Below are 26,270 nucleotides of genomic sequence, written 5' to 3'. Positions count from 1 at the left end.
CACCCTGAGGAAAGGATTGTGAAACAAAACCCATTCAAAAATGTGAGGGAGATTCACAAAGAGTGGACTGCAGCTGGAGTCAGTGCTTCAAGAACCACTACGCACAGACGTATGCAAGACATGGGTTACAGCTTCCTTGTGTGAAGCCACTCTTGAACAACAGACAGCGTCAGAAGCGTCTCGCCTGGGCTAAAGACAAAAAGGACTGGACTGCTGCTGAGTGGTCCAAAGTTAAGTTCTTTGATGAAAGTAAATTTAGCATTTCCTTTGGAAATCAGGGTCCCAGAGTCTGGAGGAAGAGAGGAGAGGCACACAATCCACGTTGCTTGAGGTCCAGTGTAAAGTTTCCACAGTCAGTGATGGTTTGGGGTGCCATGTCATCTGCTGGTGTTGGTCCACTGTGTTTTCTGAGGTCTAAGGTCAACGCAGCCATATACCAGGAAGTTTTCGAGCACTTCATGCTTCCTGCTGCTGACCAACTTTATGGAGATGCAGATTTCATTTTCCAACAGGACTTGGCACCTGCACATAGTGCCAAAGCTAACAGTATCTGGTTTAAGGACCATGGTATCCCTGTTTTTATTTGGCCAGCAAACTCGCCTGACCTTAACCCCATAGAAAATCTATGGGGTATTGAGAAAGAGGAAGATGCGATATGCCAGACCCAACAATGCAGAAGAGCTGAAGGCCACTATCAGAGCAACCAGGGCTCTCATAACACCTGAGCAGTGCCACAGACTGATCAACTCCATGCCACACCGCATTGCTGCAGTTATTCAGGCAAAAGGAGCCCCAACTAAGTATTGAGTGCTGTACATGCTCATACTTTTCATGTTCATACTTTTCAGTTGGCCAAGATTTCTAAAAATCCTTTCTTTGTATTGGTCCTAAGTAATATTCAAATTTTCTGAGATACTGAATTTGGGGTTTAAGAAATAAACATTTGAAATATATCAGTCTGTGTGTAATGAATGAATATAATATACAAGTTTCACCTTTTGAATGGAATTAGTGAAATAAATCAACTTTTTGATGATATTCTAATTATATGACCAGCACCTGTACATGATCCAGCTAATTAAGGTCTTCAGGATTACTTGAAACTTCCAAGCAGGTGAGTTGAAGCTGGTTTAGGCTTAACTCTGCAGGGCTGTGTCCCTCCAGGAGCTGAGTCTGAGACCATTGTTCTACAGTGTATTTCTTATTTTCCATGTTCATGTGTTTCCTATAATATATCAGTTAGTTCCAGTTCTTGAATCTGATTAGTTGAACAGTGTTCCAGGAGCGCTGATATACAATTCAATAGCACTGGGACTTTTCACTGTTTGTATCACCCCACTTGTCTGTTTGCACGTGGTGCCAAGTGTCTTTATGAGTCATTAAGTCATTTGTTCAACTGATTCATTCAAAAGCACTAATTCATTTAGGAATGAAATGAGTGAGTGGCTATATCTGAAATCGCATACTTCCCTACTATATAGTATAGGTGAAAAACAGAATGTGAAAATAGTATGTCAAAATTTACAGTACTCATAAAACAGTAGACAAAAAGCACCCAGATAACTTACTGCTTCTGGAGAGATTCCGAAGTGTACACCTGATGGACACTTTACTATCCCACGAGGCCATATAGAGAGTGTTTCTGAATGGCGATGGAAGGACGCGACTACTCTGATAGGTCACATGATAATGACAACATGACTGATGCAGCACATATGGATTATATTCAGACTACACGTTTATACTAGAACATACTTTTTAAAGGCTGCAAAGTAATTACAAGAAGTATGTCAGAGAGTATGTAATTTTGGACGAAGCCACTGTCTTTATTAGTGAGTCATTTAAACATTCGCTCTGTTGATTCATTCAAAAACACTGACTGATTTATTAATAAATCAAGTAACTCTTTATGAATGAGTCATTGAATCATTCAGACAACAGATTTGTAAAAAAAAATGTCTGATTCTTTCAGGAAATTTTGCTTTGAGACACGCAATGGTTGTTTCTTCTTTGGCTTCGTTTGGAACTATTTTCATTGGTGGAGCAAAAATAGGCAAAGTAACTGAGAATATTGTGTATAAAATATAAATGACTCAGTATAAACATTTTTTTGTGTTTTGGACTGTACAAAAGCAAAATATTTCTGTAATTTATCTTTTTGATTTATTTTCTCAAGAGAAAACTATACCTTTTATATGCATTTATCTGTTTAAAACATTTAGAATGAGACTAGCATACAGATGAATGGACGAAATGCTGCAAAACTCAAACAAAGTTTGATTTCATGGCTCTTTAATTTTTTATCTTTATGTGTCCAGGCCCAAGGCAGCCTCTCTAGCGACGAGCTGCGGGTTCATCTTTCCGTTCCATCGGACAACGTGGTGATCAACAACACTAACACGCACACATACTCCAGCCGCTACCAGCGCATACACACTTTCCCTGACGACAGGGACCGAGAAGGAGAATACCAGGAGCCCAGCACTGTACTGCGGCCCCGAGAGCAGCGGGACAGTACAGGTGACACACACAAAACACACTGAAGCATTCATATACCTCTGTCAGTAAGTGCACAGGAACCCGGTTCACCACGGAGAATGAACAGCCAAAACGGCATCAGAAAAAGTACTTTAGGACAATCCACAATCCAGACAAAGAGCCACTGTCCTATCTGACAGAGAGAGGAGGGAGATTTTATTTCACTCAAACTCAACTCTCAAATGTTCCTGTTTTTTTTTCCTGCCATAGTTGCTTTCATGACGAATATTACATTTTTGAATCATTGTGTGATTGTTTTTATATATTAATTAACATAAATGAATGCCTCAGAACAGACTGACCAATGAAAAGATAATTAACAGCCTGCATCATTATGGATGATAACACTGCCTGCTGTGTTTGTGCATCTCACATGTAACTGGTTTGCTCTGTCACCCCTTAACGGCCCTGTTGTTTGTGTTTTGTTGTTGTGTCGTCTCGTGTTGTGATGCGTCTGTGTTGTGTTGTGGTTTGGTTGTGCCGTTTCGTCTCGTTTTTGTCATGTGGTGACCGCTCACACTGTCGTACCCTTCGTGGACTCGTGTGTCCGTGGGATGTGTGTGTGTGTGTTCTCCTAGCACTGCTGTTAAACAACCCAGCATATCATCTCCTCCTGTCTGACCTGACACATGGCCCCAACAGGCTGACAAACTGCCACAGCCAGCAAGAAAAGCCCCAAAACCTGTCCCAGGGTAAGAGAGAGAGGGTTCATGTTGCCCTGAAAAAAGGGGCAAGGGGTGGTGTCCTCCCCAGGGAGCAGTTTTAAAGCCCCCTGAACTCCTAAAGGTAACAGTTAGAGTGATATAATGGCCCCAGAACAGCACAGAGGGTATTAAACATTCATTAAAAGGGTGTTTCTGGGAGTTTTATGTCTCGGGGGAAGATTTTTATTAAAACTTTTGTTATAGGAAGGTCACATTTAAAACTGTCTCGGAAACTTAAAGTGCCCATAGTTGAAGAAAGGATATTATTTTGTAAGGGATGAGCTGCTGTAGGAAGTGTGTTTAATGTTTTCTTACGGTCTTCTGACAGCAGTCTAAAGCCATACATATCACAGTATGCATGTAATGTCTCATCTCCAGTGTATGTGAGTGTTTAAGTGCATGTGTGCAGTTCATAATTACTTATTAGAATGTAATATTTGTACTTTGAGTTTAGCTCTCTAAGTTTTTCTTTTGTACCTTTTTTTTCTCTCAGCATGTGCTATTGACATGGTTGATAAGGGTCTACCCATTCAGGAGGGACCGCCTCCTTACCCTGGAGCTCCGCCCCCTGGTTTATCAGGGGCTCATTATGGAGAAGCATCAGGAGGTGGGGGGAGTGTTCCTCATTATGCAGAAGCTGACATCATCAGTCTGCAAGGCGTTAGTGGTAACAATACATATGCAGTTCCCGCCCTCTCAGCCACGCCCACCGATTGCCCACCATTGCCTGAGTTGCCACGGGAACGACTAATATTCAAAGAAAAGCTGGGAGAAGGACAATTTGGAGAGGTGCAACTTTGGATTACATAAACATTACAAATTCCCACTTCTCTCTTAGGTTTATGGGATTCTTTAGTCATAAACCTTATTGTGTGACTGAAAGCAGACTAATAATATTGTTCCCGTTAAACCAGTCTAATTATTGTCTGCTTCCTTGTTAGGTTCATTTGTGTGAGATTGAAAACCCCCAGGATCTTGCAAACCTTGAGTTCCCGTTTAATGTCAGGAAAGGACGCCCTCTTCTGGTGGCTGTAAAGATTTTACGGCCAGATGCCTCAAAAAATGCCAGGTAACTGTACAGGTTGTTAATCATTATTTACAAGAAATACATTGTAAAAATATTTAATATTTTAAATAAATTAAATATAATATGTTTTTTTATTTTACAAAGATCATGATTTTTTTATCATAAATAATATTTTCGTTGTTACTTCATTTGACCTCAACAAAGCAAGCCATTAAAAAAAAAAAACCATTTTTAATATATATACAGTACAGTCCAAAAGTTTGGAACCACTAAGTTTCGTCTGCTCACCAAGGCTACATTTATTTAATTAAAAATGCAGTAAAAACAGTAATATTGTTAAATATTATTACAGTTTAAAATAACTGTGAAATATTTAAATATATTTGACAAAGTAATTTATTCCTGTGATGCAAAGCTGAATTTTCAGCATCGTTACTCCAGTCTTCAGTGTCAATATGAGGTTTATTATTTATTATAATAATGTTTATTATTTATTATGAGGTTCTTTTAAAAACATTAAAAATCTTAGTGGTTCCAAACTTTTGGACTGTACTGTATGTGTGTATGTGTGTATATATATATATATATATATATATATATATATATATATATATATATATATATATATATATATATATATATATATATATATATATATATATATTATATGCTCCCTAGCTTTGATTTGGCAGATAAAACTTTTTCGAATAATATTTTATTAATTTTTATATTTTTTATTGCAATTGCAATTAAATAATAAACCTCATATTGTTCTCAGAGATTAAAAAACAAACCAAACAAAAACATTTTTTTGTGATTCTCTGATACCTGAATGAACTGCCATTTGAGCAATTAGAAATTTGAGAAGAAGAAGAAGAAAAAAAAAAAGATAATTACAATATGAAACTTTGGAGTTGTTGTATAAGGATATGGTTTTTGTGCCAAATAATCAGATTTGGTTGGAATAGTTCTTTAGCTAAATTGTAATAAACTCAAATTCTTTATGCTTCATTTCAAAATGTTCTGTTCTTTTCCCTTCTCTTGTTACTCTCTCATTCTTTTCATGCTCTTCTTTCAACAGGAATGATTTTCTGAAGGAGGTGAAGATCTTATCTCGCCTGAAGGATCCGAACATTATCCGCCTGCTGGGTGTGTGTGTAAGCAGCGATCCATTGTGTATGGTCACAGAGTACATGGAGAGCGGAGACCTCAATCAGTACCTCTCCCATAGAGTGTTGCTGGACAAGACTGGACCTTCACATAATACACCAACCATCAGGTACACACACACACACAGAGAAATCAAGTAATGATTCATCTAATATAAATGCATATCTCATAGGGAGAAAGGTTAAATCTCCGTCTCTGTCTCAGCTACCCAGCTTTGATCTCCATGGCGAGTCAGATCGCATCAGGAATGAAGTTCTTGTCATCTCTGAACTTTGTGCACCGAGACCTGGCCACACGAAACTGCCTGGTGGGTGGAGAGAGGGGCGAGGGGGAGGACAACGGCGGAGAGCGTCCCATAAAGATAGCTGATTTTGGCATGAGCAGGAACCTCTATGCTGGAGATTATTACAGGATACAGGGACGAGCTGTGCTGCCTATTCGCTGGATGGCATGGGAGTGCATCCTCATGGTGAGAACACACACAACTGTTACTTAGTTATAATGAATAAATGAAAATTAAATAAATAAATGTAAATGTATTTATTAATGTGACTCATTCGTGTTACTATAATGATAATATATTTAATACTAAGATAATATATTTAATTACATATTTACTGCTATATTTAATTATATATTTAAATTATTTAATTAAGAAAATATTTAATTACTTAATACATATTAATATAATATGTAAAATAAATATAAATTATCAGCTTTAATATTTGATATATTATCATAAGCACAAAAAATAATTTTATGTATACAATTTTATATAGCAATTTTAAATACATAAATGAATAAAATTACAACATTTTATAATGGGGTCCAAAAAGTTTGCTTTATTTTTTCTACTTTACTGTATATAATAAAGATATATTTATTTACTTAATTTGTATTTATTCATTTAATATATATTTAGACTTAATATGTATTATCTTATAATAAAGAAATATAACATTTTGTACATCTTTTTTTCAATTATTAATAAATAAAAATATAATATAATAAATGGGGTCCAAAAAGTTTGCAACCACTAGTAAAAATGGTTAATTTTTTCGGAATTACCATAATGAAGATATATTTATTTATTAAATGTACATTTATTAATTACTATTTATTACCAGACTGAATATTTATCATATAATAAAGATATACAATATTAGATTATAACATTTTGTAAACAAAAAAATGTGTATAATATAATAGAACATATATATTATATTATATTATATTATATTATATTATATTATATTATATTATATTATATTATATTATATTATATTATATTATAATTTATAACATATATAAATTACATAATATTAAAAAAATAATAAAAATAAAATGCATATAATGGGGTCCAAACAGACTCCGACCACAGGGAAAATGCCTCATTTTTTTTCTTGCATTACTATAATGAAGAGACATTTAATTACTTAATTTATCTTTATCAAGTTATATCTTTTAGAATTTATTATCAGACTTATTATATTTGATACAAAATGTTTATTAACATTTATTTTATCAGTACAAAGGAGTTCACATGCTTAGTGGCCCAAATCGTAAATATCATTTTATCATTTTTGGACCCCACAATAAAGTCACATAAGCAACGTGTCACTCACGCAGTACATAACACTGATGTCCTTCATCTCAATCAGTTTTTTTTTTGTGTGTGTGTGTGTGTCTCTAGGGGAAGTTCACTACGGCGAGTGACGTGTGGGCATTTGGCGTGACGCTGTGGGAGATGTTGAGTGTGTGTCAGGAGCAACCGTACAGTCACATGACTGATGAACAAGTCATTGACAACGCTGGGGAGTTTTTCAGAGACCAGGGCAGACAGGTATGTGTGTATTTCCTAACACCTCTTAACCCTTATGAAAAAAACAGAAGCGTAGCCTCACTGTCTCTCTGTCTTCATCAGGTGTACCTGTCTCGCCCGGCTGTTTGCCCACAGGGTTTGTATGAGCTGATGCTTAGCTGCTGGAACAGAGACTGTAAACTACGGCCTTCCTTTGCGTACATTCACTCCTTCCTCACCGAAGACGCCATGAACATGGTTTAGAGAGTAACAGAGAAGAAGAATGTAAGAAAGTGTGTGTGGACCACAGACTGGTGGTGTGTTTTTAAGCAGACACGGCTAAGCACTCTTATGTAAATTAGTGTATTTTTTTGATCAGCGGGTTGGGGCGAACAAAAGCCGCAGGTTCGGTGCCCCTAAATGACCCGCTTCTCATCCCTTATCCTGAAATTCTGAACTCTTCAAGCAACATTTTATCCCCAAATCATAGTGTTCCCCCGCTATTCATACATCACTATTTCACAGTATTTTGGTTTGAAAAGCTCACATTTCCCAGAATGCACCACAGAAATGACATTACTCTGCCTTATTTATTTTCTTTAAGAAACTGAGAATGAAATCGGTGTGTAAATGTGTCTTGCTGTGGAAGTCTTTTGTGTTCTGTGAGGTCCAGTACTGATGACAATGAGCTAACAGGAACAATATGAAATTGATTTTGGGATAAAATGTTGCTTGGCATCTGAACCTTAAATCTTGGTCCTGTAACCTGTATCAAAACTGTCTCTTCATTCCCTGAACACTGAATATATCTCAAAACATAATCATATGAACTGGTGGAGGGTTTTTGTAGCTAGATGACAGGCAGCACCAAAAGCACACGGCTCTACAAACTGTCCATTTAGTCGTGGTTCTCTACAGGCAGCATTTGACAAATGATTGATATGCATATTAAAACATACTATAGAAGAAATACAGAAATTGTTTTTTCTACTTAAATGTTAAGTAATAATAGTGAATAACATTTTTAACAGTCTAACTTTGCTACCATTTGTGGTCATGTAGAGGATGTATTAGCCAGATTTTGTGTCTTTTTTTTATTTTTGTGGTGGAGGGTAATTCATCATCACTAAACATTAACATTGAGTGGGACATTTTCATCTCAGTGATATGATATGAGGTTTTGCTGAATCATTGTAACGACGGAATCCCATACAGGGGCAAATTCACGAGTCATTGGACCTTTTGGAGTTTGATGAACGTCAAAAACAAACGTTGAAGAGCTTCCAGTTTTTTTCCAGGTACTATAATTATGTACAATAATTGCTGATCTGTGAAACACAGGCTTTTGACTCAATATTGTCAAATTGTGCTGAATTAGAAGGTTGATATTTGTGACTCCACCCGTTTGTCTGCACATAAATGTTCCCTTCAGGCTCATTCACACTAAGAACAATAACTATACATTATTGTGTATCGGTGTGGACGCTAATACATTATAGTTATCATTCTTGGTGTGAACAGGCCTTTGCTCTGCTATCTCATGGTTTACAGCCACTTCTCCCTTCATTAACTGTAAATTGCCGTTCACACCAGGAATGATGGCCATAAAGAGCGTCCACACCAACAGACCACTACATGCTTATTTTAAACAAGCGCAGCAGTTTTGTCATCTACTGCTTTAAATGCACAAGCTCTTTAAAAGGGTTAGTTCACCCAAAAATGAAAATTCAGTCACTAATTACTCACCCTCATGTCACACACAAGACCTTCATTCATCTTCAGAACACAAATTAAGATATTTTTGATAAAATCCGATGACTCTGTGAGGCCTCCATTGCCAGCAAGATAATTAAATTAACACTTTCAGTGCCCAGAAATCTACTTAAGACATATTTAAAACAGTTCATGTGACTACAGTAGTTCAACCTTAATGTTATGAAGCGACAACAATACATTTGTGCGCCCAAAAAAACAAAATAGTGATTTTATTCACAATTTCCAGTGATGGGCAATTTCAAAACACTGCTTCATGAAGCTTGGAAGCTTTATGAATCTTTTATTTCAAATCAGTGGTTCGGAGTGTGTATCAAACTGCCAAAGTCACATGATTTCAGTAAAGGAGGCTTCGTTACGTCATAAGTGTTTCAAAATTTCAATAGTTCACCACTGGGGGGCATTTTGGCAGTTTGATACACGCTCCAAACCACTGATTCGAAACAAAAGATTCGTAAAGCAATTTTTCTGAAGATGAACGAAGGTCTTACAGGTGTGGAACGACATGAGGAGGAGTAATTAATGACAAAATTTTCATTTTTGGGTGATCTAACGCTAAGTTGAGAGGATTCCAATTGGCTGTCAATGTTTGTATTGTTCATCAGCTTGGAGAAAACAACAATATCATTCTTTATGGCCCACCCACACCCAGGAGTAAGGATGATAACAATAAAGTTTTAATATTCATTCTAATTCTATGAGAATATGAGAAATTCACACCACAAGTATAAAAATAAATCACTTTCAGAACATTTTTTGCCAGCTGATAAAAAAAACAACAACTGATGGCCAATCAGAATCCACCCAAGTTTAAAGAACTCAAGCATTTAAAGCAGCAGACACGCAACATGATGTCATCCATTTGTGTGGACGCCAATATAGTTATCGTTATAGTTCTTGTTGTGAAACGGGACTTAAGTGTGAATGAGATTTATTGTGAGTCATTTTTGATGGCACAGAAAATGACTAGAGATAGTTTTGTAACTGACCTGCCATCATGTGGACTGACTTGAACTAAGCTGAACGCAGATCGTGAACTTGTTGGTACCAGTATGTGCTGGGTTAAAGTAGACTTTTGGAATTCAAAGACTCTTTTGGATGGGATGTATGGATGTATGTACTACCAATGCACTATTTGAAAGGACTCAATATGAGCCTGGACTTGCCAGAAATTGAAACGAATGGGCCTGAAAAGTACATAGTAAGCAAAAGAAAGGAAAAAAAAAAAAGAAAAGCAGAATGGCCACAGAAATGTAAATTTATACCAATAAGAAATGTATTGTTTATAAACAGAAATAGAAACAAACTAAAGAAAATAGAAAAATAACCAAAGCATTTGTCCTGAATTTACCATGTAAACCTGTGGGACACTTGCAGAGAAACTCTCTTAAAGCTACAGTACGTAATTGCATTTAATCTCTGTGGTGGTTTCAGTGACTGCAGACTGTACATTTAACTTGAAACTCATGTGGTGACGCCACCTCATCCTCATTTAAGAGGAAGACTGCGTGTGCAGGTGGGGTGGAGAGCAACATAAGTAACATTTACTGTAATATACACAGAAGAATGTGATTCCCAAATGGTTATGTTGCCATGGCCGATTATGCTTATTGAATGACCTTTAACCTCTTTTGGTACACTGAGGCCTTTTGTTGTATTTTTATAAATATAGTTTTGGGCATGTTCTGTCCTCAGCTATTCATGTTTCTTAAATAATGAAAAATGTAAATAATTCATGGGACATAATTTTCTTCATTAATATTGCTATCTGTTATTAATCGGGTCTGTCTGTCTCTGTTTTAGACTCCCTGCCTGTGTTAGTCAGTGTCATTGCCTGTGTTGTCTATTTTTGTAGGTGTTTTAATAAAGTAACCTTTTCGAATAAAGTAAAATGTGATCGTTTTCATTTTGAGTAGTATGTGATTTAGCGTTCATGTTCAAAACGCTAGATTTGTGAAAACAAACACTTCCACACAAGTTAGTAAGTACAGCACATGCTAATAGTTTATTGTTTATATTAAACAGTACATACTTATGTATAAATCTCAGCCTGGATATATAGATCTACAGTTTAAAGTCAAATATCTACATCACCATTGAACATACAGTAAGGCAAATATTGGGTTAGTCTGCTGAATATATAAACAACAAGTCTTTACCCCAAAGAAAACAAACTATTATTAACTAACAAACTAATATTCTGAATGAAATTAGTCATTAAGGCCAGGAAGAATCACATGACACATCAGTTATGTTCCTGTTCCTGGAACGCTAGAGATCAGAGCAGGCTGCTGTCAGTTTGATTCGGCGAGGAAGTAAAAAGGCGCTTTGAGGCACTTTGAAGGCGTAAACTGGAGATGCATAGGTTTACCTTTGGTAATGTTGAGTTGATTTTAGTGTGAAGTATATAGCAGCATGGTAAAACCAAAACTAACTTTTTTTTGTTTTTGCAACCATTGGAAAATGATACGAGAAATGAAACCGCCATCAGCCTTCATTTGAGTTGCTGTGGGCACAAAGACATGCTTGCGGCCTGCATTAAAAACCTAACCTATTTCCTCTTCCTCTTCTTTTCCTGTTTGTTCATCAACTTCAAAAATCATCAGGTTTCTTTTCTTCACTCATTTCCCACCCCCTCTAACTTTTCAACTTGCTGTAAAAACCACTTTCCTGAGCACTCATACCTGTAAGGGAAAGTGACCTGTCTGAAGAGTAACAAAAACTTGCATTCCAAATCATTTTAATATGTCTGCAAACTCTAGTACCACTGTTTAAAAGAAAAAGTCTTTAAAAACCATCGGACGATATATTCTCAGAACATAAGTCACAAAGAGGTTTAAAATATGGCCAGAATAAAGCATCACATTTCAGTGTCTGGATACAGAAGGCATCAAGCATGTGGACTATGGCTTCAGTAATGCACTTGAGGTGAAATTATGTGCACTGGTCTGGAATGCACTTTGGTTTTGAAAGGAACTGAACCAGAATCAACAGGCGTGTGACTCTAATAGACAGAAACACAGAAACTATTAAGAAATTAAAAGACCAGCCCTGCTTCCCTGAATATTCACTATTAACAGAGGCTCTAGAGTAGATGTAGTTCACCTTATAAATGTATAAAATTATAATTAATTGTGATACAAACATTGAATTCACAAAATATAATATAAAAACTGAAGTTACAAATGGTGAATTACACACACACACACACACAAAAAAAAGACCTCACTGTTCCAAGTTCAGTACACATTGGCATGCACACATGCACACAGACAGGAAGCGCTGAGATCCGCAATCAGAGCTGATCAGACTTGATTCCTTCATCATGAACTCCATTAGCCCATGCGGGTTAAACCAACCTGGCCAAAGAAAAAAAAAAAAAAAGAAAAAAAAAAAAAAAGAGGTGTGCTTTACAGCAATGTACTACCAAAGTATTTAATGTGATCTTAATGGACATTCATTACCATCTCTGATTTAGCCAAAACATTGTGAGAGTTTCATACATTTCACTGAATCAGATACAATCAGATACACTGAATTACAAATTGCATTTGTAAATATCAAAGAATAAATTTCAAACTCTGATTTAAAGGGATAGTTCACCCAAAAATGAAAATTTGATTTTTATCTGCTTACCCCCAGGGCATCCAAGATGTAGGTGACTTTTTTTCTTCAGTCGAACGCAAATTATGATTTTTAACTGCAACCGCTGCCCTCTGTCAGTCAAATAATAGCAGTAGATGGGAACTTCAACTATAACAGTAAATAAAACTTGCTTAGACAAATCAAAATTAAACCCTGCGGCTCGTGACGACACATTGATGTCCTAAGACACGAAACGATCGGTTTGTGCGAGAAACCGAACATTATTTATATAATTTTTACCTCTAATACACCACTATGTCCAACTTCGTTCAGCTTCCTGTTAGTGAGGTCAAAAAACGCGTTGTGATGACGGAAGTGATGTCTCGCCCATATACTTCAATGAGCGCAAGACATCACTTCCATTGTCAGAGCGCGATCAGACCTCACTAGCCGGAAACTGAGCGAAGTTGGACATAGTGGTGTATTAGAGGTAAAAAATGATATAAATACTGTTCGGTTTCTCGCACAAACCGATCGTTTCGTGTCTTAGGACATCAATGTGTCGTCACGAGCCGCAGGGTTTAATTTTGATTTGTCTAAGCAAGTTTTATTTACTGTTATAGTTGAAGTTCCCATCTACTGCTATTATTTGACTGACAGACGGCAGCAGTTGCAGTTAAAAATCATAATTTGCGTTCGACTGAAGAAAAAAAGTCATCTACATCTTGGATGCCCTGGGGGTAAGCAGATAAACATCAAATTTTCATTTTTGGGTGAACTATCCCTTTAAGGATTGGTTTGTGTTATCACTCAAAAATGTATTTTTTTAGCTATATTACCTAGCTACACTTTCAATGAGAGTTGGTTATTGGCGGTGACATAAGTGAAAGAGAATGTTGATGATGCAACAGAAAATTATGGCAACTAATAATGGGAATGCAGACATTGATACTACAGACAAAAAGGAATGCCTGCTGTTGATTTAAACAATGTCAGTGTGAACAGCCTGTTATCTAGACGTGTGTTTGGTCACCTGTGAGATGTTCACTCCGGTCAGTTTCTCCACTGCGAATGGCAGGCGAGTCATGATATCCAGAACTTCTCCTGTCAGCTTAGCAGCGCCCACTTCTGACCCACCGCTGGACACCATGGTGATCTTCTGAGCTGCACAGAGTGGCTTGCTGATCTCTTCTGCCATCTAGAGGAGTGGAGGTCAAATGGGATTTTAACATTTTTGAGTGATCTTATCATTGAACTTATTGGATGTCATTTAGAAGTTCATATGCACTAACCAGTGGGAGTTTCTCCAGCAGCATGTCCACCATGGCTCCCTCTTTGTACTCTTTAAAAGCTTCTGCCTTTTTGGCCATCTGCTCAGCTTCAGCCCGACCCTTCGCCTCCAGGGCAAAAGCCTCTGCCTCTCCCCTCATCTGAAACAGAGACAGAAACAGATTAAGAATGATAGAATGGGGATGTGTTTTATAGTCTAAAGGCCCCGATATAATGACAGCAAAAAAAAAAAAAAAAGTGAAAAAAGTTAGAATCTCCTGACACACTTTCCTCTCAATAACAAAAAATAAATAAATAAATTATATATATAAATAAAATAGCACAGATGAGAAAAGCATCCGATTATAACAATGTGGATGTTTGCATAAGCTCTGCAATTCGGCACTACAGTCGACGCGTCACGTGTATTTTAGTGCCGTCAAACAATTAATCGCGATTAATTACATCCAAAAATTTGTGTTTACGCAGTATATGTGTGTAGTATGTATAATTATTATGTATATATAAATAAACACATGCATGTATATATTTAAGAAAATATTTTTATTTATATATAAATATTTATATTTGTAAATATATATACAGTATATACATGCAAATACATGCAAATATTTCTTAAATATATTAATGTATGTGTGTATTTAAATATACATAATTATACACACTACACTATGTAAATAAACTTATTTTGGATGTGATTAATCGTTGAAAAATAATGTCAGTGTCGCTTTCAATAAGAAATACAACTTCAATTTCTACTATAAAGCGGCTCTACGGCGTGACCTCATCAGACTGAACAGAAGAAATGAACATGAAGATGAAGATTGAAGATGAAGATTTCCATGTTAAAGTAGGCGGAGCCCCAGAGCACACCCACCTATTATGTAATCGCCATGGACCAATGGTAGATCAAAGGACTTGGCAAGCTGTTTTGAACTCCCAAAAATGAACTTTTCTTTGGCCTGATTTTGTTTGAAATGGCCCGACGGACCGACGAGCTCCAACATTTCAAATCGGCCGAAAAAAAGCTGACGAGGACCAACTTCAGCCGACGGTGCAGAACACACTGAGAAAACTTAGTCGGCTGACGAAGAAAAACTGCCCGACGACCGACCGTTGGCTTGGTGTGTTCCTGGCTTTAAAAGGTGAATGTCGTGTAGGGTGTGTCGCTTGCAAACAGTAACGCTCATTGTCACTGGCAAAAAACAAGTGTGTGGAGAGGTTCATGAACTCACTCTGATGGACTCTGCCTCAGCTTCTGCCTCCATGATCAGCTGAAGCCTGTTAGATGAGAGGAGATGAACGTTTTTTCAAGATTATGATACCAAGCTATCAGTTTTATTTTTTAGATTTTCTTTGCTGCTGCTAAGCACAAATATGTGTTAAAGTAGACCAGGGGTGGAGAACGTTGATCCTGGAGGGCCATTGTCCTGCAGAGTTTAGCTCCAACCCTAATTAAACATACGTGAAGCTAATCAAGGTCTTCAGGATAACAGACAATGGCCCTCCAGGATCAACGTTCCCCACCCCTGAAGTAGACAAAATGCAAAACAGAAAAACAGTGGATCCCGATGTTTGTGTATCACCGCTTCAGTTTCTCACCGTTCTGCCTCAGCGATCTTCTCAATACGGTATCTCTCAGCTTCGGCTGGTTTCCGGACCTTGGCCTCCAGTTCCTTCTCCCTACGGCTGATCTCCTGCTCCTGTAAAGTGATCTGCTGCGTACGCTCCACCACCTGAACCTGCATCTTCTCCTCCTCTATACGCTGCTTTGTCTTGGCCACCTAATTCAAATCAAAGTGGGTAATGTTTGAGAAGAGCTGCGCCCTCTACTGTACAGCTGTGAATTTGCATTTCTTTATTAATTTTATTAGGCTTATTTATTTTTTACTTTTGGTGTGGGCTTTTAGTACATTTGCCAAAAATAAAACTTTAGTTTGTTTTGATATTTGTAATTTAAAAAAATTAACAAGCAAGCCCAGCTCAGGTTAGAAAAAGTATCACAAAAGTAACGTAACGCACTACTATCAATAAAAAGGGAGTTTTTTTAGGGAGTAACGCAATATTGTAATGCATTACTTTTAAAAGTGACTTTCTCCAACACTGGATTTACAAAATTACTTTTGGCTTGATCCCTTCTTGTAGACCTAAAGATGTGGATTCAGACAGCAAGTAAATTATCACAGTTTGTCAAAAAAAGTAGTTAATTCGTCAGGGAATTGCACACATCGTAGGAGAAAAACAGAGATATTTTGGATTTGGACAGCAATAAAATAACCAACTAACACTTGTAATTACTGTACATCCCCATGAGAAACAATTATCATCATTGCTGTTTTTCTTGAAATTCCTAAAAATATGAACTGATGTAAAGTAGCAATTCCTCATTGTACCAGCTGGAAACCAAGTTGAATATAATTTGGTACCTGAAGCTGATAAGCCATTTCAGACTCTGCCTTCTTGGTGTTGACCTCATAGTCATAGGATGCTTTCTTCAGCTCATAGTCTCTTTGCGCTTTAGCCATCTGAATTTCATTCTTATACTGAGCAGAGACCTTCTCCTGCATGGCATGAGCCTCCTACACACACAAACAAACACATACATTTAGTTTTCTCCAACACCATTTAATGACAACAGGAATATAAAAAATCTCACCTTGATGACGGCATCTCTCTTGAACTGAGCTTCACCGATACGAGCGTCTTTTTGCACCTGAGCAGTACGAGCTTTACCCAGCGAGCTTAGATAATCCTGTGAGAGAGTCCGGGTGAGTTTCATACTGAGGTGTATGTATTAATTTATTACTAATATACACTTCTCTTTAAAAAGTTTGGGGTCAGTAAGATTTTTTGGGAAGAAATTAATACTTTTATTTAGCAAGAACTCATTAAATTGATCAAAAGTGACAGTAAAGACATTTATAATGTTACAAAAGTAATAATACTGTATGTTTTACTGTATTTTTGATCCAACAAATGTAGCCTTGGGCATAAGAGACTTTTTTCAAAAACATCTTACCAACCCCAAAGTTTTGAACAATAGTGTTTGTTAGTATGTGAGGTGCATAACGTCACCTGATCGTCATGCACATCTTTGAGCGTGTAGCTGACAACACCGATCCCCATGTTAACCAGGTCAGAGGAAGCCACCTTAAACACCTGCTCTGAGAACTTTTTACGGTCCTGATAGATCTCCTACAGTGAGAAAGAATGAGAGATTGTACAATAAATAACCAATAATCAGATAACACCACATGTCTCAGTCAGCAGATGTTTATTTCAGCACTAAAACCTTCCAGACCTCTTTGAAATGTTCTTATGAAAAGCTTGTTTCTTCCATTCTGTGTGTGTTTGATACAGAATACAAATAGCTCTTTGAGCATCTCACAGTACCTCCACAGTCAGGTGGGCGATAATGGCTCTCTGATGTCCCTCAAGAGTCTCCAGGGCAATCTCAGCAATCTCAGTCTCGGACTTCCCCATGAACATTTGACAGGCGGCGGCCAGCATTTCTTTATTCTGACCCTGGATCTTCACCTGCAGAACACATAAATATCAGCACTCACAAACTGATGTAACAGATGACTGTAAAGCGTGTGCGCCTCTAACCTGGGCAATGCCAGTCACTGAGATCGGTACTCCATGCCTGGTGTAGACCTTTTCACTCTTTACATTCAGAGTCAGAGTATTGAGAGAGATCCTAGAAGAAAAGAAAAACAGTCATAAAGAATTTTTTTTTTAAGTCGGCATGAAACAGAAGTTGCGATAATTTTTCTTCCCTATTGTGACGTACATCCAATTAAAACAGCTTCTAGAACATTCATCATAAAAAATATTGAACAGCATGATTGTTTTCAACATTAATAATAAGAAATGTTTCTTGAGCACCAAATCAGCATATTAGAATGATTTCTGAAGGATTAAGAAATTACATTTGACAATATATTAAAATAGAAAACAGTTAGAAAATAATAGATTTTTTTTTTATTATTATTATTTTAGGCGATTTTTGCCTTTATTGTGAGGATAGTATAGAGTGGACAGGAAGCGAGGTGGGAAAGTGAGAGGGGGACGGGATCAGGAAAGGTACACGAGCCAGGACACAAACTTGGGTCGCCTGAAGCGCAACTGCGCTATATGGTGGCATGCTGCCCACAAGGCTATAGTATAGGCGCAGACAAAATAATTGATCTCTCAAATAGGTTTCCCAAACATAGAGGAAAGAATTTTTTTTTTTTTTTTTTAATAATAATAATAAAAAATTGCAATGATTAGTAATTTCAATGTGGGCGTGGCTACCCAGCATGACTGATGGCTGAGCTTAACCTCACAGATACAGTGTACAGTAATCAGATTATGGACAGCAAATTCATCCACAGCAATTATCTGTAGTGATCTACAAAATGGGACGAAGGTATTCTCTGAGGAACAAGTGATTCATTAATTTTCACCACATGTGGAGGGGAATGTAAACAAGTGGAGTCTTTACTGCAAACAAAGCTGCCTCTTGTTCTTATTCCCATCTTTCATGAGGCCCATGAGTGCCAGTCTATTCTTGAATCACATTAGAGACTCGCACTGCAGCACCTGGTTAAACAGAATGGTCCCGATGCACGTGTGTTCTAGCACTAACAAGTTCTAATAATCCATCTTCTATTGTAATTCAATACATACCTCTGGATTTGCTGAATGCAGGGAATAACAAACACTCTTCCACCAGCAATCATCAGAGGGGGAGAGCGACCACATCCTGAAAGAGATGAGATTTGTGTTTGCTGGTATAGTGTCAGTACTTAACAAGTAAACACATACTTGGTGGAATTTTGAAAATCCACTGGCTAGGTGTTTGAGGCATGTCCATATCTGATATGAGTAGAGTTGCAAAATTCCGGGAATTTTCAAAGCTGGAAACTTTCCATGGGAATTAACGGGAATATATGGGAATTAACAGGAATTATTGGGAATAAACGCGGAATTTGCAAAATCGCAGGTTAGTCGATAACAGGGTACTTAAATATAGTTGAAAAAAAACATCTTGCAACATAATTTTGGTTAGAACAACCATATTTTTCATATTTTAATGCAGTTATCACATTTACCTAATTTGCCAATAAACCAGTTGTATTGATTGCAATAAAGACGAAGCTATTCAGGCTGTTTAAAAACGCTGTCTGTAGACACACACACAATGTTATCAAAGACAACATTTTTTCCTCAGCACTGCAAATGTTATTTTTAATGTGGTGACCACAAACATTACTTGTTCATCCTTCTGAGATTGTCCCCATTGTAAAACCGATCATTTAAAAATGTAGTAAATTCATCATTTGATAGAAAACACTTATTTAAAAATAAAAAGACAATATTACCACTTTAACCAGCAGGTGGCGGCAAAGTAGCATGTATTTGCACATTTGTGAGCCTTTTCCTCTAATCGTTTTTCACTTCGTTTTTTTGACTAAATATTAAACATTATAAAATAACTAGGTTTACAAATACATTTTGTCAATGTGAAGTATGAAATACTTACAAAATCTTAAGGAAAACAATAACTTTTATAGTAAATTAATTAAACAGAAAGTGAGTACCGCACTGTCAGTCAATTCAGCACAAGATCTATGATTTCAGCACACGTATAAAAACACAAATTTTATTCAATGAATTTAACTAAAGTGCACAATAAATATTTAATTTTTGAAGCTTTTTCAACATAGCTTTTTTTCACATAGAAGTGTGAAAACTGATAGTCGAATTGAATTTAGCTGAGGAGGAACACTGAGGTATGTCTTTATTTATGTTTTATGCGTGTTACGTTTGAATAACTAAATTAATGCTAAGCCTGTCTATTTAAGTGACTATAATCTGATATTAAACTAAGTATTACACTACTGATGCTCAACACACCAGCAGATGACATCTCACCGGAAGTTTTCGAGCTGGCTTATATTAATGCGGAAGTTCTAAAGAACGCTCCGTGCACATAGTCCATTTTACGGTGCATTACAAACGGGATATATCGCCCTCTCAAGGGCACTTCGGAGTGAAAATAATCAAGGCCGCCATATTGAAGGGTCGTTCCAAACCGAAGTGCTCAAAACTGGCCACTTCAAAGGGCCCTTCGGAATGAAGGATTTCGAAGGGTACAACTGATGGACACTTCGGGCCCCCATGATCCTTTGCAAAAGGAAGCTGTTTGACGTCACAGAATGGGTACAGGAGTTTAGGAGTTCGATTTTACCTTCAGGAAAGTCTTCTATATGTATGTAAACTCGTTAAGAAACTCTAATAATTCTATTGCATGTAAGACTCTTTCATGGTGTAAATCTTTTAAGCTAGCATAATTTGCTTTTGAAGTATTATTTGTAACCCTCATTGTCCTTTGTTCTTTGTAATTGTAGTTGTTCTTCATTGCAAAATAAAAAATAAATAATATAAATGGTGCGATAAACCTAAAATAAATAAATAAACTAACGTTAAACAAAGGGTGCAGCTTGCACAATCTAACGTTACTCCTCTTTGATTGTCTCGTTAAGATGACGCTGAAGTGCTTTACAAAAGAAGAGGTTTTTTTGACCCCTACACCCTTCATCCCTTCGAAGCTCTCGCTCCGGAGGGTAAACCCTTTGAAGGGATTAGGGCATAGGGATGAGCCCTTCCGAATGGAACGCAGGGTTAGTTTAATTTTTACCCTGCACATTCCTCACACAGCACACTACTTACTGCATGGTTATATAGGCCACACCCCCTGCATGCACTGTGCATTCCCCCAGTCCATAACATGCACATTTGATCAAAAATACTGAAAAAAACTGTACTATTGTGAAACATAACTACAATTTAAAATAATGGTATAATAATTGATATACATAAAAATATAATTTACTCCTGTGATCAAAGCTGAATTTTCAGTATAATTTCTCCAGTCTTCAGTGTCACATGATCCTTCAGATACCATTCTAATATGCTAACACAACTGTTTCCAACAATGATAATAACAAATAAGTATCAAATCAACAAAATTAGACTGATTTCTGAAGGATCATGTGACACTGAAATAAATAACACATAACAATTGCTGCAATAAAAATATATTTAATTTACATATTTACTAAATTAGAATTAATTGAATGTGAAAAATAAATAACTGTTATTTCATGTTATGACCAAACAAAATGTTATTTGTTTTATATGATACATTTTATAAAAATATTATAAATCTGTATAAATTTCCAAAAATTTCCAATTCCCATAAATTCCCGTAAATTCCCATACATTTCCATAAATTCCTGTTAAGTTTGCAAATTGGAATATTTCCAAAATTCCCCACGTTAAGTTCCCGTGGAAAATTTCCGGAAATTTACCGGAAACTTTCCACCCCTTTGCAACCCTAGATATGAGTAATTTTATATCACAGAAACGGTATATATCACAACAACAAGGATGCTCTGATATTAAAAGTCTGGCCAATACAGATGAGTCGAGAATTATTTTATTATCTTATGGCTGATAACTGATAAATGGTCAATAATAAAATGTAAGGTTATACTTTACAGTGTTGTAGTTAGATTGTAATTACTGAGTACTGAGTACTATTAACTAACTACATTTACTTACTACAGAATTACTGTTAGGGTTTGTTACTTGTAATTATGCATAATTTACTGTTATTACTATGGTAAGTACAAGTAGTAACGTGTAACTATGACACTAAAATAATGTGTTACCAAATTTAATACTACTTTGTCAAAATAAATTAAAAACAAAACATTAAAAAATAAAATTAATCATTTTTAAATGCTACAAGTGAATTTGAGCATCACAACATAATGTTAAGTATGAAATGTAATACTCATTTTCAGATTTTGCAGAAAAGTTACATTTAACAGTGTAATTTTTTAGTTTTATTAAAAAATAAAAAATATATTCTACAGGTAAAAATTGGGGTAAATGCACAATTAAATAACCAGTATTGACCATTGCTGATATTATGTATCCCTGAGCTACAGGCCATCAGTATATCTAGCCATGAAAGTTTGGGGTCAGTACATTTTTTATTTATTTTTTTAAGAAATTAATGCTTTTATTTATGATAAAAAGTGACAGGACAGAAAAGACTTCTACATTGTTACAAAACTAATTATTTCAAAATAAATAATATATAATATAAATAATAATAAATAATATATTCTTTTGAACTTTCTATTCATCAAAAAAAAAAAAAAAAACTGAAAAAATGCATCAAGGTTTTCACAAAAATATTAAGCAGCACAAAACCAACATTGATTACAGTAAGGAATGCTTCTTGATATCTAAATCAAAATATTAGAATTCAGCTTTGCCATCACAGGAATAAATTGCATTTTAAAACATATTAAAGTAGAAAACAATTATTTTAAATTGCATTAATATATTACAGTATGACTGTTTTACTGTTTTGTTGATCAAATAAATGTAGCCTGGGTAAACATATGAGACATTTTTTAAAAATCTAAAACTTCTGAACAAATATTTTGTATAATTTGTGACCTTGGTCAACAAAACCAGTCATAAGGGTCAATTTGAATTGATTTATACATTTATACACCGGAAAGCTGGATAAATAAGCTTTCCGGTGATGTATGGATTATTAGGATAAGACAATATTTGGCCGAGATACAACTACTTGAATATCTGGAACCTGAGGGTGCAAAAAAAAAAAAAAAAAAAACTTAAAGGGTTAGTTCACCCAAAAATTAAAATTAAGTCATTAATTACTCAGACTCATGCCGTTCCACACCCATAAGACCTTCGTTCATCTTCGGAATACAAATTAAGATATTTTTTATTAAATCCGATGGCTCAGTGAGGCCTGCATAGACAACAATGGTTCTTCCTCTCTCAAGATCCACAAAGGTACTAAAAACATATTTAAATCAGTTCATGTGAGTTCAGTGATTATACCTTGATACTATAAAGTGACGAGAATATTTTTTGAGCAGCAAAAAAAGACTTTTTAACAACATCTAGTGATGGCCGATTTCAAAACACTACATCCGGAGCGTTATGAATCTTTTGAGTCGAATTAGTGATTCGGATCGCGTGTCAAACCACCAAACTGTTGAAATCAAGTGACTTTGGCGCTCTGAACCACTGATTTGATTCATAAAGCTCCAAGCTTCATGAATCAGTGTTTTGAAATCGGCCATCATTAGATATTGTTAAAAGTCGTTATTTTGTTTTTTTGGCACACAAAAAATATTCTCATCGCTTTATAATATTAACAAATATACTCACATGAACTGTTTTAAATATGTTTTAGGTACCTTTGTGGATCTTGAGAGAGGAAGAACCATTGCTGTCTATGGAGGCCTCGCTGAGCCATCTGATTTAATAAAAAGTATCTTAAATTGTGTTCTGAAGATGAACGAAGGTCTTACGTGTGTAGAACAACATGAGGGTGAGTAATAAATTACATAGTTTTTATTTTTGGGTCAACTAACCCTTTAATATCGTAATGATTTTTGGCATAAAAGAAAAATCAATAATTTTAACCCATACAATGTATTGTTGGCTATTGCCACAAATATACCTGTGCAACTTATGACTGGTTCTGTGGCCCAGGGTCACATTTTCTATTACAATTCCTACAATTCCTATGTTTTAAGCAAAAATAAATAAATAACAGCCAACCACTATATGAATTATTCACTTTTACTATCAGAACACATTCCAGTTTAACAACAGAGAAACGCATGTCGTCATCACAACAATACATTACTGGAAATTCACCAGTTTAACCAATCATGGCTCAAAACGTGTCCCTGTTTAAAAGGAATGTCAATCCCTTGCATGATTTCCAATGTAATTTAAGACACACATTAGCACACTTCCAGTCATTGCATGACTCCAGCAGCTTGTTCACTGTTTACAGAGGGAACAAGGGCGACAGAGCCATAATACTTTCTGCCCCTCTGTACAGTGTGGCTTGACTACATTAACCTTGTTGTAGTAAATGAGCCTGCTGGGGTTTTTCCCCCTGAGCATTAAAATCATCTTAATGTGTAACCACTAACATTTATCTACACAAAATATCACAACCATTACAGTGAACTTTGTGTCTCTTTCGACCTGTGAATGAAAGTCACATGAATAGCTGAAACCAGTTGTTCTGCATTGGCCATTGTTTAAAAAAAAAAATGCAGTTTGCACAACCTCATTGATCCGTACAATCACTACAGTACTTCTACGGGTTATATCTTTATTCTAACCCTCAAGGAGGATCACTTATTTTTAACTGAGATGCCTGTGTAATAAAGCCCAACAGATGCAGCATACCTGAGATCACCATAGCCTCATTGGGACCACAGGTGTAAAACATCTTGAATTAGATCTGAGGAAAGAAAGCAGCCAATAGGTCAACACATGCTGGGAATATTTTAGTTGTGACATCTGAGTAAACACAGACAGCACTATCTCACATCACGAGCTCAATGGAATAAGTTGATGACTCTAGTAGTTTGTCTCTCTACTCGTCCCATTGCATTTTCTGTAAAATATCTACATCTCTTTTAACTTTATTCAAAATAACAGACCTGCTGACCAACAAATAAACTGAAAAAAAATAAAAAACTTAAAAAAAAATACATTTCATTAGAAGAGATCTGCATAATAACGCTATGTAACAAGTTAGTGTATGTTCCAAAATAGTATATACTTCAGAATTAACATTTAACTTTATTATACCATAAGGTAAAAATAGTTCCCATATAATCTTATATAAACCTGCTTCTTAACATCAATAATCCAAAACTCGCTGTAAAAGGCTAAACTACTAAAACCAAAATGAATTTAAGTCGTTATAAACACTAACCCTCGACGATAAATAAACGTACATCTCTCATAATAAAAACTAGACCCGAAAGCACAGTCACTATCAAAACAAGAGCGAATATATAATCAACACTAGTAACATTACGTGTCTAGAGGCGCTGATGTATTTTGCAACAGAACAGGAAATGCTTGGCTACTCCATAGCAGCGGCTATGCTGCATTTCACGCGACTAAAGTTTACTTTGGTGTTGAAAATCGCAAGTCCAGACGCTTTGTAATATTAAGAGAAACCATATGTTCTTACCGATGGCCGATATTTCGGTAAAAATGAAGTAGATATGGTCCGGATTGACTCTCTCAACGGCGAAAGCTCGTCGTACTCACGCAGTCTCGGCCACGCCCATTCAAAACACCCAGGCTGTGTTTTAAATCTCAGGTCAGCTCCCTACCATGACTACAGCTCTGAGTGTGCGAGATGCGCAAAATGCAGCCTAGGTAGGCAGTTCACTAGGTTTTACGACGGTCATGGGTAGACTGCTCTCTGCTAGAAAAAGACACTTGGTAGTAGATTTTTAAACTTTATGAAAGCTTTCAAAATCCATGCTTTGGTATATCATAATTAGCATAATATTATTACATAATATTATTAGTCAACATAAAAAGTCATAATTATGTCGAAATTATGAGATAGGCTACTAAATCATAGTAGGCTGATGAAAAAACGTAATTATGAAGTCACAATTTATGACATAAGAGTCAAAATTATGACATATTATGAGATTAAAGGTTATAATTATAACAAAAAGTCGAATAATGACATTGTGAAGTATGACATTGTAACACCATAATTCTGACTTTTTATTTTATCTCATAGGTTAGACTTTTTATGTCATGCTTATGATTTACTAAAGCATGATTTACCAAAGCATTTAAAGGGTTAGTTCACCCAAAAATGAAAATAATGTCATTTATTACTCACCCACATGCCGTTCCACACCCGTAATACCTTCGTTAATCTTCGGAACACAAATTAAGATATTTTTGTTGAAATCCGATGGCTCAGTGAGGCCTTCATAGGGAGCAATGACATTTTCTCTCTCAAGATCCATTAATGTACTAAAAACATATTTAAATCAGTTCATGTGAGTTCAGTGGCTCAATATAAATTGGCCATCACTTTATAAGTCGTTTTTTTTTTTTTTTTGGCGCACCAAAAATATTCTCATCACTTTATAATATTAATATTGAGCCACTGTACTCACATGAACTGATTTAAATATGTTTTTAGTACATTAAAGGTGCCCTAGAACTTATTTTAAAAAGATGTAATATAAGTCTAAGATGTCCCCTGAATGTGTCTGTGAAGTTTCAGCTCAAAATACCCCATAGATTTTTTTTAATTCATTTTTTTAACTGCCTATTTTGGGGCATAATTAGAAATGAGCCGATTCAGGGTGTGTGGCCCTTTAAATCTCGTGCTCCACGCCCACAGAGCTCACGCTTGGCTTAAACAACATAAAAAAAGTTAAAACAGCTAATATAACCCTCAAAATTGATCTTTACAAAGTGTTCG

At 36.0% G+C, this 26,270-nt stretch overlaps 2 protein-coding genes across 5 annotated transcripts in view; one reads left to right on the top strand and one right to left on the bottom strand.

Annotated features, from left to right (window-relative positions):
• The window catches only part of ddr1 (discoidin domain receptor tyrosine kinase 1), a 39,849-nt gene extending 28,926 nt beyond the window's left edge, over positions 1 to 10,923 (top strand). For 3 of the 4 annotated variants that reach the window (XM_067404144.1, XM_067404137.1, XM_067404156.1), the window contains 8 exons: positions 2,319 to 2,520; positions 3,117 to 3,230; positions 3,736 to 4,031; positions 4,184 to 4,311; positions 5,351 to 5,548; positions 5,644 to 5,908; positions 7,133 to 7,282; positions 7,364 to 10,923. In XM_067404144.1, the coding sequence (XP_067260245.1) occupies positions 2,319 to 2,520; positions 3,117 to 3,230; positions 3,736 to 4,031; positions 4,184 to 4,311; positions 5,351 to 5,548; positions 5,644 to 5,908; positions 7,133 to 7,282; positions 7,364 to 7,504 (1,494 nt within the window). In that variant the 3' untranslated portion in view covers positions 7,505 to 10,923. The remainder of the gene's footprint in view (positions 1 to 2,318; positions 2,521 to 3,116; positions 3,231 to 3,735; positions 4,032 to 4,183; positions 4,312 to 5,350; positions 5,549 to 5,643; positions 5,909 to 7,132; positions 7,283 to 7,363) is intronic. The other variant, XM_067404149.1, reaches the window with a different exon arrangement.
• Positions 10,924 to 10,991: 68 nt separating this feature from the next.
• Positions 10,992 to 25,115, bottom strand: flot1b (flotillin 1b). Its single transcript, XM_067404184.1, has 13 exons — positions 25,002 to 25,115; positions 24,203 to 24,257; positions 18,563 to 18,638; positions 17,498 to 17,588; positions 17,282 to 17,425; positions 16,964 to 17,083; positions 16,545 to 16,640; positions 16,315 to 16,467; positions 15,491 to 15,672; positions 15,124 to 15,169; positions 13,891 to 14,028; positions 13,632 to 13,796; positions 10,992 to 12,372 (listed from the first exon to the last, which is right to left on the bottom strand). The coding sequence occupies exons 2-13, from the start codon at positions 24,243 to 24,245 to the stop codon at positions 12,349 to 12,351; spliced, it is 1,278 nt and encodes a 425-aa protein (XP_067260285.1). The 5' UTR covers positions 24,246 to 24,257; positions 25,002 to 25,115; the 3' UTR covers positions 10,992 to 12,348.
• Between the last annotated feature and the right edge of the window lie 1,155 nt (positions 25,116 to 26,270).

This window comes from Chanodichthys erythropterus, chromosome 2, assembly GCF_024489055.1.
Source record: "Chanodichthys erythropterus isolate Z2021 chromosome 2, ASM2448905v1, whole genome shotgun sequence".
NCBI classification, from domain to species: domain Eukaryota; kingdom Metazoa; phylum Chordata; class Actinopteri; order Cypriniformes; family Xenocyprididae; genus Chanodichthys; species Chanodichthys erythropterus.
The sequence above is the reverse complement of the archived record's forward strand: the minus strand, read 5'-3'. Positions and strand labels throughout refer to the sequence as shown.

Bases quoted from the DNA above. Each gene is read 5' to 3' on its own strand.
- flot1b (XM_067404184.1), bottom strand. From the start codon at position 24,245: ATGTTTTACACCTGTGGTCCCAATGAGGCTATGGTGATCTCAG. The intron at 17,589-18,562 runs GTATGTATTGAA...CTTTTCTTCTAG, and splicing joins TGCATTCAGCAAATCCAGAG to GATCTCTCTCAATACTCTGA. The intron at 15,170-15,490 runs GTGAGAAACTGA...CTCATCTAACAG, and splicing joins AAGATCGCTGAGGCAGAACG to GCTTCAGCTGATCATGGAGG.